Source organism: Myzus persicae, unplaced genomic scaffold (assembly GCF_001856785.1).
Source record: "Myzus persicae strain clone G006 unplaced genomic scaffold, MPER_G0061.0, whole genome shotgun sequence".
NCBI lineage: Eukaryota > Metazoa > Arthropoda > Insecta > Hemiptera > Aphididae > Myzus > Myzus persicae.
The window spans coordinates 505,602-524,811 of NW_019103911.1; the positions used below are offsets into that span (position 1 = coordinate 505,602).

The window sequence follows — 19,210 nt, forward strand, 5'->3', positions numbered from 1 at the left end:
TATGCGTTAGATTATAGTTATTTTAATTCAGGATTTTTATTTTACATTTTAAATTTTTACATAGACAATTAACAATGCACGTAGAATGATTTATACTTTATATGTATATTTAATGTTTAGATAAAAACAAAATGAAATGAAATTAGATTTCTTGTTAGTACACGCGAAAATTGGTTTGGATTTCTACATCATTTTCAAAAAGAATCATCTGCTTTACAATTTAAAGTTAAAATGGTTTTCCTTTTTTCGAAAAAAATAAATGCTTATTGTCATAAATGGTATAAAAATGTAGGCACTTCAAAAGTGGTTCACTTAAAAATTCCTAAAATTAGAATTTGGGTACATGAGTTATTAAAGAATCAAAAGGGAATGAGCATGCTTGAAAAATCACTCTATACATTATACGAATAATTATTATACTATCCCGCTCACAGTTCCACGTAGAGGATTTTTTATCGATTAACTTTGATTGTGAGAGACGACCTTTGTTTTTCGCTTTCGAAATCATATCAAATTATCTATAAGAATTTAAACCTAACTTTAAAATCACGTTTCCACACATGAATGCGTCCCAGTATATGTTAACAAACGTAATATACAATATAGCTTAGTTTAGTTTACTTAACTAAAATTGTTAAGAATTTGTTTATATTGTGTATTATATGTACTATATAGATACAAGAATAGTAGATATGTCATTTTCTGAAATTGTGTCTCATCGCTCCTTCAAACTTTAAACAACTTAAGTTAACTATTCACTTAATACAATTCAATCGATACAATTGAATATTATGTTTGTCACAACTCATAACATCTATAATATATAATAATTATCATATTTTGAAACATTGTTTTATTTAATTAAAATGCAGACTACAATATAAAAATACACTATTTATATAATATTTTACATGCCAGGTCAACTGTGTTTGATTAACAGTAAGATTAATTTAGAAACTTAAAATCATCAACAAATTAAAACTTAAGAAACGATAAAGATATAAAAGTCAAAATCGATTAAAAGAAATGGATATTTACATTGAAGAATTCGAATCTATTTTATTTGTATAAAAGTTTTTATTTTATAAAAAATAGCAATCCATTTTGAGTTTAAAAAGGGGGTGACAAGTTTTTCTATATCCTTCCATATGTAATAAAAATGAGGTAAGTCAACGTTAATGCGTTTACCGGGTAACTCAAAAAAAAAATATTATGTTTTCGCTGTGATGGGTGTATTTTTCTCATCGCGTAATCCTAGGATGTGGGTGGCGTGGAATAGGAGTAAGTGTCGACCAAGCACGGCGTGGAAATGAATTCTAGAAAATTGTGTTTTATTCTACCTCTGAAGCGTAAAAATCCAAATTTCCTTTCCATTAAGTTATTGTTTTGGAGGTGTCAACTTTTTTTTATTATATCTAAGAAATAATATTCTTAGCGAATGTCAATCCTTTCTCAGAAATATTCACCTAAGATGTGAATATTATTCACTGTTAAGTGTCAAAATAATAGTATATATTACCGTATAAGACTAATTGAAATGTGTAGACTTCTCGTATGTACTATTATTGTTTAAAACACAAATATTAAAATGAACAATAAAATGTTAACAAGGTTCATATAAATGGTTTTTTTAATTATTCAATTTTAAATTTTGTTTACTTTATCACATTTAGTTTTTAAATACTCGATGAATATAATTTAAGAAAATAATTATGCACGAAGACATTTGAGGCGGTTCAATATAATTATATGAAAACACGTTATACATCTACTATCTATTTAAAATTAATAAATTTCTAAAAAATTATAATTGGTATGTTTCCTTTAAAACTTATTAATTGAATACTGAAATTATATTTTTCCCATGTTTTTATATATTGTTGTTGCATACTTGTACACATATTGTGAATAAGATACATAATTGCGTTCTTTGAAATTATGCTTTTATGCTTTCTGAGTACTGCTGGACAATTTATTCATTTTAAATATAGTATTTGATTCATCAAATAAATATCATGTCAAAATGATTTGAAAACGTAATATTGTATACTTGTATGACTACAGTCGATTATGATTGCTACTTGAGTTAAAAAAAAAAAAAAACGATGACAGTAGATTCGTTTTTGAAATTGCAATAAAAGGGCTGTTTGCGTTTTATTCACGTTGAAAATATTTTTTTATCTTGTCAAATAATAACGGATATCATAAAAAATCTACATTATGTAAATCGGCAATAACACAATAAACGGTATTTTTACTAGACCTCAAACATGTGAGCATACACACGTCATCAAATATGCATTATGTCTGGGTATATGATGTAGGTAAATATATATACTATATATATCGACTGAGTGAAATATTATATTTCCAAGAAGTATAAGCTGTGGTATGGATTATCATGTCGAAATCCTGTCGCATTTTTAGAAGACTGTCATTAAAAAGCCACGAAATCTGTTTCGAGCTGGGTTGTCATGAAAATAATAACACACGTGGTTAATGCACATCGCTTGTCATCGCTATATACGTATATTGTACTAAATTGTTTCGTGCCTTATATTTTTTGACGTAAGTAGAATATAATTATTTGTAAAGAATTTGTTTGACAATTTTAGTGTTCGGAATTTGATATCCCACCGGGTGGTTTAACATTTTAAGTTATATTAACGCGTTGTTACTTGTTATTAAAATTACACTATGGTAGTGGAAAATATGAAATGTCATCAAATATTTAATGACAAAAATATCAACGTCATAATCTACAAATGGAAAAGTTGATTGCAAACTTCCGTTATATTAGGGGTAATCTTTTTTTTCAAAGTTTTTTTTTATCTTATATCGTTAGAAGAAAAAAATGTAATCATCGATTTTTTATTTTATTTTTATTTTTTTAAATAATTTTGTTGTTTAGCATTTTCACATTTGAAAATGTACGTGTTTTAATTAATAATAAATACGTTAAGTATAGATAGTCGAGTTAGGGATAAATAATGTTTAAGATAAAAATTCAAACATCTAAATTATTAAATTAATTTTTTCACGTGATTTTCGAGTACAGACTACAGATTGAATGTAGAAAAGATATCGTCAATCGATAATGTGGATACTATATGTACCTAATATTCAGTCGTCGTCGTCGTTGGGTTCCCACGCACTACTTGGGAACATAATGATCTGTCTAGAACTACATATTATAGATATCGCATAACTAAAATCATAGAAGTTTTCTTTTTTATTGATCGTACTTAACATCGGTGACAATGACCATTAATTACAATTTGTAATTTGAATTTTTTTTTATTTTTTATTTTTTGTTGTTTTATTAAAAATTAAAAAATTTGTGTAGTGGTGTCTACGTCGAGTCTGAGTGCTGCATCTAAGGTATTTGGAATGTTTTGAGGCTGTTGATTTCGTCGATGTGTTGAAGGCATTCAGTGATTATGTGGTGGAATGAAAGTTCAGTTTCACAATAGTTGCACTTTGGTTTTTCTACTCTTGCCCAAAATCATATTTTAATGATATAAAAATGCAGTTTGCAAAAACAGAAAAAAAATGTAAGGTGGGTGGTTTAGTGATTTTCTCTTTTTGTGACCACTAGCGATAATAATAAAAATATTGAAGTAATAATACATGTTACTCTAAATAATATAATTAGTATGCTTACAACAAACGACTTAGTGTTGCAACATTATAGTAACGGCTTGTAGCATAAACACATAGGTAACTTCTCGATTTCCGTAGAGATTAACTTAGAATATTTTATACCTACGTTTAGATAATATGACGAATTCGTCATTGACGATAGTTATAATATTATATTTCATAGTATATTTCATATATTATAACAATAATTTATATGTATATTTTCGAGTTATTCGAGCTTCATCTGGGGTGGGGCTGGAAAAGTGTCGAATTGGAAATTAGAATTCGGATGTAATAATATACACTTTGCCTATATTATTATGTGGGTGCATAGATGTGTACTCGGAGACGAAGTAATTAATTAAAATCGTTATTGTAAGCCCCGTGGGTTCCGCGTAGTGGTAGCCGTGAAAAAAAAAGTGAACTCGTGGTGTAGGCGTGTACCACGTATACGATATATATATATATATATATTACACGAGCTTCGAACGGTCAATTAACCGAAGGGTTATAATTACTTTCGAAACAGAAAAACATAACGCGGTCGAAATCGATCAATCGCCCGCCCATCGACTATCGACGCAATATATACCTAGTATATTATACCTATTATGTGTATAGTGTAGTAGTGTATCCATTTTTTTCGTCGCATGTGTATGTATTGTGTTTATTATAGTTTTCATTTATTCGACGTTAAGCCGTGACATCGAATTAACCTTTTGATTTCGCAGTGCGCTTCTAGATTACCGCACTATTTTTTCACTCGCCCTGCACTCTGACACTCTCTCGCTGTCTCTCTCTCTCTCTCTCTCTCTGTTTTTCTCACTTCTTCTCTCCACATTGCCTATTCCATACATTATACAGAGTGTTTCAATGTTTTTCGTTACATTTTAAGAATCGTAAGCGATGAGTGAAGCTAAAATTATATTTTGTATTATGAAAATATGGGGCTTTTAATGGCATTTACGCGGCAAAATATGACGACCCTCAACTATATCGTATCACCTTGATATAGTTACTCAACACAAAACGCAATACATATAGTAGTACAGTGGCGAATTTTCAACATTTTTCTTGGATTGGGGTCATAATTAACTAACATAATATATTGTCAGAAACTAGAGCGACTTGAATTCGAATTTTACACTTTTACATATCGTGCGTATTATACCCACTCGTTCGTTTACTTATTCTAAAATAAAAGACAGCATATAGCTTATGCATTTTATAAGAATATAAAAATAAAAAATAATTGTATATAATATATATATATATATCTTTCCTGGACCACCCCCTACTGTAAATCCTCCATTGATCCCATATATTTATAATATAAACACGTACGTACATATATATAGGTGGACTATCGTAACGACGTCCTAGTCGATGATCGTCTATATAATAGACAGCACATGCGCGTTATTTGTCGGCAAAACGTTGGCGTCAGTGTAATGACGTTTTTGAGTTTCGAATACGAAAAAAAAAAAGAAATGAATAGAGACGAAAAACAAAACCCTCTATATACTAACAGGTGCGGAGGTCCTTCGTCGTGGCTATTTTAGAGTCGGTTTGGTCGCCGTCGCCGTTCTCCCAGTGCCGTCGTGGGAGCGTCCAAACCGTGGTGGACGACCGTGGCCGCAGTGTACATCCGGCGTACCGAGGACAACAGTCAGACGGAAGCACGCGATAAACGGATGGACGTCGGACCGGCTGCCGCGGCGGCGGCGGCGACCACCCCGGAAACGATGACGACGTACCGGCGGAGGCCGGAAGCGTTCCCGAGCCGCGGTGAGCACCAGTGATGGCCAGCTCAGGTATGCACGCCGCACTGTACATACGAGAGAGGCAAAAGATCCGCGTGAAAAGGATCCGTAGGGATAGGTTCCAATTGCCCAGTCACGTGGCCACCAAGAACATCGCCCCGTTCCCGGAGTTCCCACCTACTACGTGGGTACGTATACGCATGACGTATTATTTTATGCAAGTGCGGCCGTACGGATTTAGGTCGATTGGTCTTCGAGAAAAAAAAGGCATATGTGGACAGTATTGCCCCTCCCTCCTTTCCACAATTTTGTATGCGCACAAATAGTTGGTCACCGTTTAATTGTTGCTACTATCACGTTCTCATGCAGTCACCAAGAATATATAAGACACGACTTAAATATATGAATATTTAAACAGACGTTGCTTGAGTTTCATGATGTATAAAATAATAGGGGGCCCGATAATATTTTTAAAAAAATAAAGAGTAGCTTCGCGGCCTCCTCCCACCAATTCAAGCGATGAGTAAAGTTTGTTATATTTTAACCTATCAAACCTATCAAAATGTATATCTTATTTTATCCTATATATTTTGTTCCTCAACTGATAGCTGCCGACATACTGCAGTGTTTGTTAGTGAGAACAACTATGAGGTGACGTCTTAATTTCGATTTTTTTAATTAATTCTAATGAGAAAAAATCTTTAATAATATGTACCACAAAGAAGAAAAAAATTGGCCATTGGAACAGCTTTTCGTGTATAAAATGATAATAGTGACCAATACTGTCCTTGTGTAATGTTTTATCGCAATAAGTGTCGATTTACTCAGCCATACACCGTGCTCAGTGACGTAACCTAGAGGGATCACTGGGTAGGGACGCACCTGTGCTTGGACGCTAAGGGTGGGAGTGGGCAATATACTTTTTTTGAGAACGTGGTTGCGTTGTCTGTGTCTTAAAAGTGAACAACATAGAAGAAACTGATATGCGCAGGACAATTTCATTCCCTCTGTCTTCATAGTAGAATTATCAAAATTAGTCAACGCATAGTAGGAAAGAACTTTATTACCTAGTGACGTAGAGTTTTAATTGTTTTGATAGCACTAATTAATAGTTTTTAATAATTACATTAAAAAAAATCTAATGTTTTCAAACTGATAACTTTAATTGTATTTATATTATTCAAATAATGAAAATCACTGAAATTACATCACAAATAAAGTTCTTACCTAAGCTTTGGAGAATTTTGGTACTTATACAGTAAATACAAAGAGAGCTAGTAAAGTTGTCCCGCCCAAAACTGTTTTTGATATGTTGTACACTAACATTTGTAAGACGGTGACAACACGCGCAGGTTCCACGTCTTTGTAATACTAAACACTATGTTTTTAATTTTTTTTAACAATCAAAAACAAACATTAAATTTGAATTTGATTTTATGAACCTGTTGTAGTGTTGTGTTGTCTACAATATTGATTATTTTATAGGCCATATGAGTGCGTGAGTAAACATAATAGTATATTATCAAGTATCAACACAATGTTCATGAGTACGGTAGATAGTCGGTAAGCGATGTGATAATTATGATGACTGGAAATTCAAAATGTTTAATGCACATTTTTCAAAAACATTAAAAGGGGGGATTTAAAATCCATGAGTTTGTCATAGAACGTTAACGATGAAACTTCATAGCTTTCATTCAAAGTACTATTTACTGCTGTCTGTCTGCCTGTCTGCCTGTGTACTGTCTAGGGTCTACTAGTTGGTATCCGCTATCCAGTAAACGTTATATTTAATTGATCATGTAAAAATCCTTAAAAATTGTAGTAGGTAATATTGTCTCGGGGTAATTATATAATGTCGTATCTAACGTCTATAATATATCATGACTGAAAAACTGGAAGCGACGGTTGGTGAAGCTATACACACACACTCCATTTACACAAGCTTCTGGTAGGGGTGGTTTATTTATTTCGTAATTTTTTTATATTTTATATAAATGTATCCAATTTGAAGAGGGAAAAGTCAATTGCCCCTGAGGCGTTGACGACACTTTCCGCTCGCTCTGACACAAATCAAACGACCGCTTTTATGTCGCTATATAGAACACACACACACACACACACACAAATACACATATATAGTATATACATATAATAAACTAAACAAGAACACAATATGTATAGTAGCACAGGCGTATGTGTTTTTTTTCGAAAAGAGACCGAAAATACTAGCTAGCGCCGTTTTAAGGATTTTTACAATAAATTGACTGGGACAAACATTATTATTACACTTGCACTCGCCCCACACACATACACTTTTTGCGGTCTACCGGGTCGGACAACCCCATACCCTCTACCCTCCCCATCTCACTTGAGAATTAAATTCGATTAAGGCACGACGCCACAGCACTATATACTAATAATAATACAGGCGCGATTCGGTGTGCGGTTTGCAATCCGTTTCGTTGAGTAAGTGAAGGTGGCTAATTCGAGTCGTTTTCGTTGTAAAAGTTTCAAATGTAGGTGTAAGGGCACTACAGAGGTTGTAACTTCATGTACCGCACCAAGACGTTATTGTAGAATATTATATAATTGTAATGTAGCTTGGTGATAAGACAGTATAGTATAACACTATGCGTAGGAGTGTCTAACGTCTTGTTTTATTCCATTTCATACTCAAAAAGTTCATTGGTCTCAAACCAGCATAAGCGTACATCACTCCCGTGCGGTATGCAATTTTATTGAAAGGGAAAACTTTCCCACGAGAGCTAAGTTTTTCCTAAATAATTTTATATTACGTGATTCCCTCGTGGTCTAAGAGATGCCATGCTTACACTTTTTAACATGCCTACTGGATTTAAAACCAGTGAGTTTTCATTTCAATTTCATATTCAAGTAAATATTTGGAAAAACTATGATTATTAATTAAACTAGAAAGTTAATTTTAATCATCTTATTTGATACACATTTGGTATGAAAAGTAAAATAACACGATAAATTAGTAATAAATAATACATACTATACTAGCTATAATCCTCTATTTATTTTTTAATTTCAAATTAAAGTTAATAATTGTTCATTTATCTGTAATTGATAAATTACAATATTATTTTATAATTTTTTTTTACATCTTTATGTTATCTTAAAATTAATCATTAAAAAATCAATTATAGTTAATAGAAACACTTTTAAAAACATACCTATACAATATTATTATTTTCTTTTCTATTTGGATTATCTCACTTTTGTATCATTGCAGTTTATTTTTGATGAACATACAAAAGGTACAGTATATATTTTAGGATTTAATTATAATATCATCAGTCATCAAATAAAGATAGTGTACTTATTAAATTACTGCAATTATGACAAAATAAACCTTATAAATGAATTATACGAAGGAGAATATATTAAATATTTTAATGACAATAATATTTCGTAAGAACAGTAGTATACTTATATACACATTATAATTAATAGAGGAACATTTAAAAAAATCATTATTGATTAAGTGGATTTTATTAAATACTGAATGTGAGAAACAATTTAAATCTCATTCATTTTGTCAGAATCACAGTATAAAATAAATTACTGAATCTGACAATAATTCACTTTGTGAGTTATATTTTAACCGTACTGTGTTTTTGTAGTCGTTGTAAAAGAAGTTACCTAATTTATAAAGGAGTACCCTGGAGCAACGTTATGCTTATCTCAAAATTACCATAGTCCTTTGTTTAAATCACGAATATCACATAAAATTTATATTGTTAAGAAACACGAATTTGGATTTATTTTAATAGTATTTAACTCCCGTGACATTTCGTGTCAACCTTACAAAAAACTACTTCTCAAACGCTTCAAAATTAAGAAAATCTTATATTCCCATAACAATGTTTGAGAAAACGGCCATTTAATATAATTATCCTTACACTAAATAGTATTTTTAATTGTTCTAATTAAAAGATGTCATATAATAAAACATCATCATTATGAGATATTTTTAAAATGGTATTACCTATATTATACATTTTGTATTAGTTATTTTTAAACTTTTAATACCCATTTTTTTATTATTGTTCTTAATAGGCTTGGCCAAAATATAATTAAGTATTAACTATTTAGTATTTACATAGATAGGTAGAATGCAATGAATAAAAATAGAAGTACAATGTAAATTAGAACTAATATCCTAGTAGCCGATATTACTATGGTCAATAATAATAAAAGTAGAAGAATCAATACATAAATTAATAATAAATAATCACTTATAGGCAGTTGTTTTTAATAGATACAAGTTTGTTTATAATATTTCAAAAATTTTGGATAATTATTTCAAAATTAAATCTATCAAAACTTTATTCAATAATTAATAATGTACAGTAAAATATATTTTTCGATTTCTAACTGGGAAATCTGAATTTAATCTTAATAGTCGATATTTACCATCATAAATTCACTATATAAAGACGATATTATATTTTTCTTCTTTAAAATTCAAAATATTTATTTAGATATTATTTAATAGACAGAAATCGTAAACCTAATTCGATACCCAAATCTAAAAGTATTACGAAACGAAATTGAATTTTGGGTAGATCAGATAAATAGTTTTATGAGAATTGCTTATTTGCTTGAATATTATTCTATAATATATACGCAAGTCAAAAACGAAACCGTATTCGATTTAAATATTTTTCGTGTTTCTTGAGTATGAATTGTTTTCAAAGTCAATGTACCAACTATATACATAAAAATATAACGATACTATTGTCATTGGGTATATTATAAATATTTCAGAATAAGACAGCAGCGTCGGTGGCTTGGCCTGGACCAGTCGGTCCGTCTCCAGACAGCGATGGCACGGCACCAGGTGGTTCCATACTCATACACCTGCCTGCTGACCCACATAGGAAATGGACGAAAAAAAATAAGGCAAGTGTCTGTTGTAATACTCGTTATTTATTATTGTCTATAAAAACACATTTCGTGTATACAGTACACACACTAACACATCACAAGTAAAATAAATAAATAAAATCGCCTTTTTGTTGAACGAAAAAAAAAATAAAAGTTTAGCAAGGACGTGCCCGGTTCGATGAAAATATCCTGTTACATTTTTTTTATTTGAAAAACACTAACCGTTTGCCCCGATTTCACAGCAATCCGTGAATTGGTCCATTACAATCTTATCGTTATTTTCAGTATAGAACGCAGGGTTCACAAGAGAATAATCATAATCATGTAGGAATTCCCTTATGTACCTGGCGGGGGTCAGTTAATGCACATAAATTAACAAAAATTATAAAATGTATGTCAGACAAATGTCATAAACTCATAACGCAATATCAGCTATGCATATAGTATTATCCGTTATCACATAACAAAATAATGTGTTATTTAAATCCCCCCAGCCACCATACATTATCAATATAATACACATTAAAGTAATTTTTCAGGTGACTAACAAAATTTATTAGTTTATCTCTTATCTTTATAAGTACTGTAAATTATTAAATAAATGATTTGAGGCTATTCGACTTATGTATTTTTTATATATATAAAATATTATCATATAAAGTAGGTACATAGTTCGATTTATCTTAAACTCTCATTATTGTACATGTTTGGATGTATATTTTTTGTTAAATTTTGTTTTGCTATTTTATTTGTAGGTGAACAAAATGAATATGTTTAATGTACGTTTTAAAGGCAATATAATAATTAATATTTTTATTAGCATTGGTTAAAAAAAATTAGTTAGGCCAATGCAATAATTAATCGCTCATTATTTGAATTTGACCCACTATTAGTTGTGATTAGTGAATAGTGGCGCATTGTAGAGGTAAGAATTTCTTACTAAGAAATAACTAATAAGTATCTATACTCATTACTCGCCCATTGCAACAAATTCGCCATTAGGGAGTCAAATTCAAATACTAAGCTATAAGCAATAAAAGATTGCATTGGTGTTACCTATGGCCTTTTTATAGTGTTATTTAAGTTATGTTTTATATACCTACAATGTTTCGTTTCAAAAACATGTTTTTTTTTACTCATGATTAAATAGTTTTGTTGTATAACAATTAGGCACAGTTTAAATTATGTATGAATGGATGGCAGTATAGATTAAAAATATGAGAAATTTACATTTTAATTAAATTAATAATATAGGGTACTAATTTAAAGATTAGAAGTACTAACGAACACAAAGCAAGACCTTCCTACGCCATCGATTGCGACAATATAATAAAATTAGAATTTTTAAGTAATAAGAATTATTTAAATTTACACGCGTGGAACGTACAAAATAATATAGATATCACAGTACCCTTTGCAATTTCGTGCCATTTTTAAGTCCTGAATATTCGTATCGTATACACCTATATATTTTATTTATTATTTTATAAATACGTGTGCTGTGCGCCTATCGCATCGTTTACGAAGCTATGTCGTGTACAACGATCACTGCCACCTAAAAATCGATACCTCCGTACTAAAACCCACCCGTTGGTAAATTTCATTACGAGTGACATTACACCGCTGAGTCACGCAATTATAGTCACGTGTATAATTATGACGCCACGCGTGCAGGAAACCCGTACAGGTATTTATATTTTATAAACTAAACTGCGGAGTCGCCATAACGGGAATGAAAAACGGCGCCTCTAGTTAATAATATGCGTTAGCAGCTAACTGATAATAATAATATTAATCTCAATTACTCCCGAATCGTCGACATCGCAAAATTTGTTTCTCCCCGTCGACCCCATTCGAAGTATTATGACAATGGCCGTAAGCTTAATTTTGCGTAATATACGATTCCCACCACAATGATAATAATATTTATTGATTTCAATTAAACGGTTGGAATCCCAATCGAACAGATAAATACGTAGGTAAATTAAATATAACTGCATGTTAAAAAAAAAAAAAAGAAATATATTTATATGATAGAGGATAATGTAGTATATAAATTAAAAATGAATACAAAAAAAGGTAATTAGTACCTAATAATAATAGACGCCTATAGAAATTACAGGCGATTTAATTATACATATAGATTATAGAATAAAATATAGAGTAAAACTTATCTAGTTTTTCATATTGATAAAAATCAGTCAGGAATATCCTGTCAAACAGGTTAATTACTACATATAGGGACATAGCTCTAGTTAGGGGTGAGTATTATGTAAAATTATTATTATTATATGGGATGTAGATCTATGATCGGAGATCAGTGACGATGAAGAAGGACTTTGAACTGGATGTGATCTAATAAATACGGAGAATTAATGTGGCCATGGATAAGGTTGTAAATGAATGAATATACCGCTTCACTTCTTGTGGCCAAAGCTTGCAAGTTGAGTTGTATGCGAATTGGATAGTATAGTTATGAGGTTCTAAAGGGAGATTTAATTTAACGGCTACAGATTTCAAGGAAGTGTTTTTGAACTCGTTTACTACACGTGTATTACGAATTAAGACTAACGGTATTATAGCCTATAGCCTAAAGGTATATATGATCAAAACGCCTCCCATATCTGCAATACATAATCTGAATTTCGCAGAGCATAATGAACCAAACAAGTAAAGATACGCATATTATGTGTATGCCGTAAAGATAGTCCGACTCAAAATAAAATAATTCTAATAAAAAATGTATATTAACATGAAGAAGCGGAAGGTACACGCGTACAGTTATTAAAAAACAAGTTAAAACTCTGTGATCGAGCTAAAAACCCGGTTTCCAAATGTATTTCAATGGAATGTTGATTGTTGGGTGCATTAAACCAAAATTCCTTTAATAGCTTATGTACAATAATTACGGAAAATAATTTAATATTTTAATACCAACAATCGTAACTATATACTAGAATTAACAGACTGACACAATGGAGGTATAAATTATAAGATGTTCTAGTAAAATATGCGTCAATTCCCAAAGTATTACATTTATATAGAATTTGTCAAAATTAGAAAGTCCATTTTTTATCTCCTTAACTGAACCACATAAATAGGGCCTAAAGCGAAGATAATTTCGGACGCAAATTTACAGAATTTGTGATCACACCTTCTTGTTGACCGGCATCAGATTTTATTTCTCAAAACACTTGGAATGTTTTCGAGTTATTAAACAAAAAGTATTTGAAAATGGTTTGTAAATATTTTGTTCAACTTCAAAGCGAATTCTCGTTCATTCCAACGATTTTTAATATTGGCACGCAACACATCGTGTACCTACCTACCTATAAAAGAGTTCGGAATCGTAAAATAAACGCTCAACCACTATTTTCGTAGCCCTTAAAATAATATTTGTACGATACAAGAACAATAATGTTATGTTATATATTATTATAATGGCCATTATATCCGAACGCGAGAACAAACAAAAATGTTATTGTATATATGAACGAACCTACGCACAGCGCGCCATTGTTAACCGCGATAATATTATGGTCTTAAGATTTTTTTCACGCTCGACAACTATTGAATTTCCATTTATTTTATTTTGTATTTTTGGTTTTTTTTTTTTTTACTAAACTCCTTTGATGTCACGAATAAATTATAAAATAAATAAATTCCCGATTTCAGATTTGTTATCGATTGAGAAGGCTGTGTTCATGTGTAAACGTATATATGAATATTTTTTAAGCCTATGACTCAAGACATACTATAATATATTATGTCTAATAACGTCACTGAGTCTTGGGTTTGCACGGCATCCACAACGGATGTTACCATTTTATTTTCTATTATTATTTTATTATGTTTCACGTTAGCCATACATTTTTATATTATACTAGCTGCCCGACCTTCCTCCGGAAGAAATTATTATTTTATAATTTAATTTAAAAACTTAAGACTATTTTTTGGCTATACAAATAATACAACGATTATAAAATAAAATAAAAAACAGACATCGCTATCGGTGAATATATGAAAATAATTGGTAATTAGTAAATTATTATTATTATTATAATGAGGGTTGAAAACCGGTTTCCTTCGTCTCCAAAATCAAGTTAGATTCTTATATATATAGATAAACGCCTGATATAAATGTTATTTAATTATATTATGTTTATTTAGGTATGCTATGATACCAAACCATATATATGTATATACCTAATATATAAATTGTAATATGCTCTATTATGATAACAATTACAATGAATATTTATGAAGTTAATTTCAGAGTATAATTTATTTTCATAACCATTTTGTCGGGGTGAGGATATGATTACATTGAATCATATATATAATATTAATAATTTATTTATCTACTACCCTAACAATACAATATTTCCCCAAAGTAACATTTGGTAAAATATGTAAGACAAAATTGGATTTGTTTGGTATCCCGTAGCTTTTGAATTTGGTTTTTAGTATAAAAATGTATAGGTACGTGATTATTATTTGTTTTTTATCAAAAGAACCGATAAATCTCACTTACTTATAAAAGATAACAAATATCAGTATTTATGTCATAAATTATTGATCTATACGATTTAACAACTGACATTTTTCTGTTTCGTTAAATACAACTTCACAACCATTATATTTAATTTGTAGCTACTTATTTAAATGCCTATTATATTAATGGTAATTAGACTAGAAAATAACGATCATTTCCATATCAAATTATGGAAAAAAAAAATATTCAAAACAGTTATGTTATTATGTGTAAAGTCAGTTAATAGCATACCATGAACTTCGTAATATTATATTGTTGTAGTAATACTATTGTATATTGGTATATATATGATGGTATATCGTGTTGTACATATATATACAATGTATACATAATACATATGCATATGCTATATTATAATATAAATATATAACAAACATATTCTATAGTCATATGCCTTCTGCCTAATGAAATATGCATCAGTTTTAAAATAAACTGTTTACTTTGGGAACTTCTGGACTTTTTTTCCCATACCTACCTTATATAATATTCATACATTTCGAATAAGCGTATCGAATATAGATAATCAAGATAACAGTTAACTAGGATAATAATTATGAACTTGTGCAATATCGCAATTATTATATAGTAGGAAGTTGTTACGTGTTAGTCTATTAAAAAAAAAACATTCAATTTATATTTGTTATATTTATAACCTCAGTAGTATGTACCTATATATAGGTTCATAATATAATTTATCATCAAATTAAAAACTTGGAATGCTTATAGAAAACTTTGACCAATTAAACTGTAAGGCGAGAATACGTATTATTATAAATTGTATATTTTATAACTTTCTGCATGTTATCAATTTTTTTTTCAAACATTTCTTTAGCTTTGTTACTTTCAACTATAAACTGCAAAGTTTAAGCTGTCATATGATAATTATATGAGTGTGTTGTATGTATTGTGTATACCAATATATATGTGAAACACAACCTAGGTTAACCCCGGAAAATAATGTAATATAACTATATAAGTAGTAGGTACTAAGGTAGCAAGTATTAACTCATTATATAATCAAATATTCGACATTGAACAGTATAATTTTAATTAAATATTGAAATAAGAGTTTAGTCTACGATAAAATATGCGATTTTAATTTCATCGTGGTTATTGCGGTATTGTCGGTGAAAAAATTTCATTAAAAATTATCTAATCGCAGAATCAGTAGAATCGTCATATTCCCGCGCGGCATTAGAATGCGATCAAATATTTAATAAAAACCCATACGAACAACTCGAACGGCGTTGTTGAATATTTCAATTGTGCGGTGCATTATCATAATATATTTATATAAATTTATGTATTATACACAATACGTACATTGTACATATGGCATAGAAAAACGGAACGTGCGCACCGTATACTACTTGTTTACAAATATTTTAGACAATATTACAGGTTTTTTCATCACTATTACATACTTCATCACTCCCATTTCTCATTACTTTCAATTGTGACTTATTAATAGAGTTAGAATTTTATAGCTTTATAAGACTCTTAAAAAAAGCAACCTTTGAATTTAATACATATACATACCTACCTATGGGCTATGGCATATGACTATATGAGTCTATATATAGATTACAGTTAATTAAAAATTATTAACTTTAAGAGTATATAGTATAAGTAAATCAAAAATTACGATAATATGTAATAATGATTGAGCCATTAGCGAGCATGATTCTAAAATAAATATTGGCAGTTCAAATAAGCATTTAAATAGAACATATTGTATAAAAAAAATAATAATCAAAAGTAATAAAAAGGCAAAAAACAACTTAAAAGTAAAAAATAGTAAATATTACACAAAATATAATAAAACGTGGTGTTTTTTAGTTTACGTATGTGTCTAAATTGTATTTTTAGCTTACATAGCTAAATCGAATACCCATAAAATCCAAAGTCTACTTAGTAGTTATTAGATTATTAGCGTCTTTAGACTTTAAGAACTACACTATAATAAAATATAATATACAGATCAGGGTCAATGATTGCGGTGGTACACGAACTGTCGTCGTCATATAAATTGCCTTCCCTCCCCAATTAAAGGCTGCCCAAGGAAAAATTTCGAGTAATTGCTTCAAGTGACGTATTTGAAACTACATTTATTTTTAATGGGGAACAAAAATGTTCATAAGCCAGTCGTATAGTTCTATACCCAGATCCTCTTGAAAAAAAATAACAACTTTATTATCCAATGGAATGGACATGCAGTTTGCATTTACTCTAATTTGCATGGTGTACGAGAAGGAATAAGACTAATCCGCAGTGGCACTATTTGAGTTTTTTTTATATAGGGGTGCCAACGTTTAAGCAGGCCAATTTATTTTCATAATACAAATAATGTGGTGCGAGTACCAATAAATAATAATATACGTCTACAATTAATACCTAATAAATATACGTTACTCCCGTACCTACATTTTATATTATGGACATGACAATTAATTATTATAATATATTTTAACTTTTATGCATCGGCCGTCGGTGGGTTTATACACATTTTTATAGTAGGCAAATAAGATACAGAATAATATAAGGGTGTCAAAGAATACCCCGCCACCCGCCCCCTCCCCAAATGGTTCCCCTGCTATAATCCTGCAAGTATCATCTTGCCGATAGCGATCACAATGTGACTATGTGAGAATACAATAAAATTCGAATTTGTTCAGGCGCATTAGGTATATAGCCAAACATAAATATTATGCCTGCAGTATAGCATATTATATTATATGAGCGTTGTTCGGGCGCATATAGTGTCAAACATATAACCATGATAATACAACCATATAAGGTGAGATATGTACTTCAGTTTGTATTTTTTTAACGCAGTATCACATAATTTTCTTGTAAGTACCTATGTATATGATATATATTACCTACGCGTATATCAGAAGTAATAAAAGAAATTAAAAAAATAGTTGCGATTTCGTATAAGATTTCATGTATTATTATACTACGTGCAGATATATATATATATATATATATATATATATATATTATATATTATTTATATATGTGTTTATCCTTCGTACGTATTAAATCTCGAAGGTATTCCCCTAAGACACATATAATACTACGTACCTACCCATATTATGCTATTGCACTATATAATATGTATATAAATACGCTATCTCGAATAGTCGTCCTCACGCGTTAGCCCATTTATCTCCGATTATATCCTTTCGAATTCAGAACTTTTGGCCAGAAGTCTATTGAATTGATCTTAAAAGGAGTTCATGGCCGTGTTCAGCATACAATTTTTGGGATTCATTCTGCTAAACCACTATAACTTTTATTACCACGTTGGACTACAATTTTCGAAATCACATCTTTTTCAAACATATTTAGGTACGCAATATATTATCTGAGAGTTAGAAAAATCTATTGAAAATTGGAAAAAAAATAATGACTATTACAATACAGCTTACATTATAACCTTAATAAAATCGATTATTTCAGTTATTTTTTAAAAATAATGACCCCAGAGACTTGAAATTATAATTTACTAATATTATATAACATAATAACTATAAAGTATTATGTATAGAAAGAAATAATTTTCGAAACAATGTGATCGCATTTTATTTTTATGCGAAACATAAAAGTCAATATTTTAAAAATGTCCTATAAATATTTCAATAAACTAAACTCCGTTCAGAATCATTTTTAAATTTGATTTCTATTAAATCAATAACATAACAATAGTGTACCACTGAAATCTCCAGAAGTCCGGCTCTTGTAAACATCTATGGATAATTTATTGTATAGCATAACTTATAACTTATAAGCCAAAATAAGTACATTATTGATAGTTAAAAAATTTTGAACATATTTATGAAAAAAAAACGTGTACTTATAATAATGCTCCTTTGAACCTGTATAACTGTATGAGTGTTTCCACGAAACTGTTTAAAGGTATAGCAGCCAATCACTTATTATAATTTATATTTAAGGGAAAGTCATACGCAAAAGAACCACATGTATTAACCATGTTTTCTTATTTGCAAAATATACGTATTGTTGTATAAATATTATAATATGTTCTCTTATAATTAAAGTGTGTTCTTAAAATAATCCCAATGACCTAATACTTACTGAAAGAAATATTTTTACTCTTTGAGTACTATTGTACCAACAAAACATAATAATCGTCATAATTAAATGCCATGCCTACACCTAATACTTAAACATTATATGTATAGTATCAATACTAATGTATTATAATATACATATTATACTACCTGTTATATAAAGTAATGTATCGTATTATTGACTATAGTACACTATGTATTAGATGCTAAATTGAATTTCGTGTGCTTGCTCTTTT

The 19,210-nt window shown here is 29.8% G+C and overlaps 1 protein-coding gene across 4 annotated transcripts in view; it reads left to right on the forward strand.

Annotated features, from left to right (window-relative positions):
• The window catches only part of LOC111036202, a 61,686-nt gene that overhangs the window by 34,163 nt on the left and 8,313 nt on the right, over nucleotides 1–19,210 (forward strand). For 2 of the 4 annotated variants that reach the window (XM_022318142.1, XM_022318141.1), the window contains one exon: nucleotides 10,203–10,337. In XM_022318142.1, coding sequence (XP_022173834.1) covers nucleotides 10,203–10,337 — 135 coding nt within the window. Of the gene's footprint in view, nucleotides 1–4,190; nucleotides 5,594–10,202; nucleotides 10,338–19,210 lie in introns of those variants that run through there. The other 2 variants (XM_022318143.1, XM_022318144.1) reach the window with 2 other exon arrangements.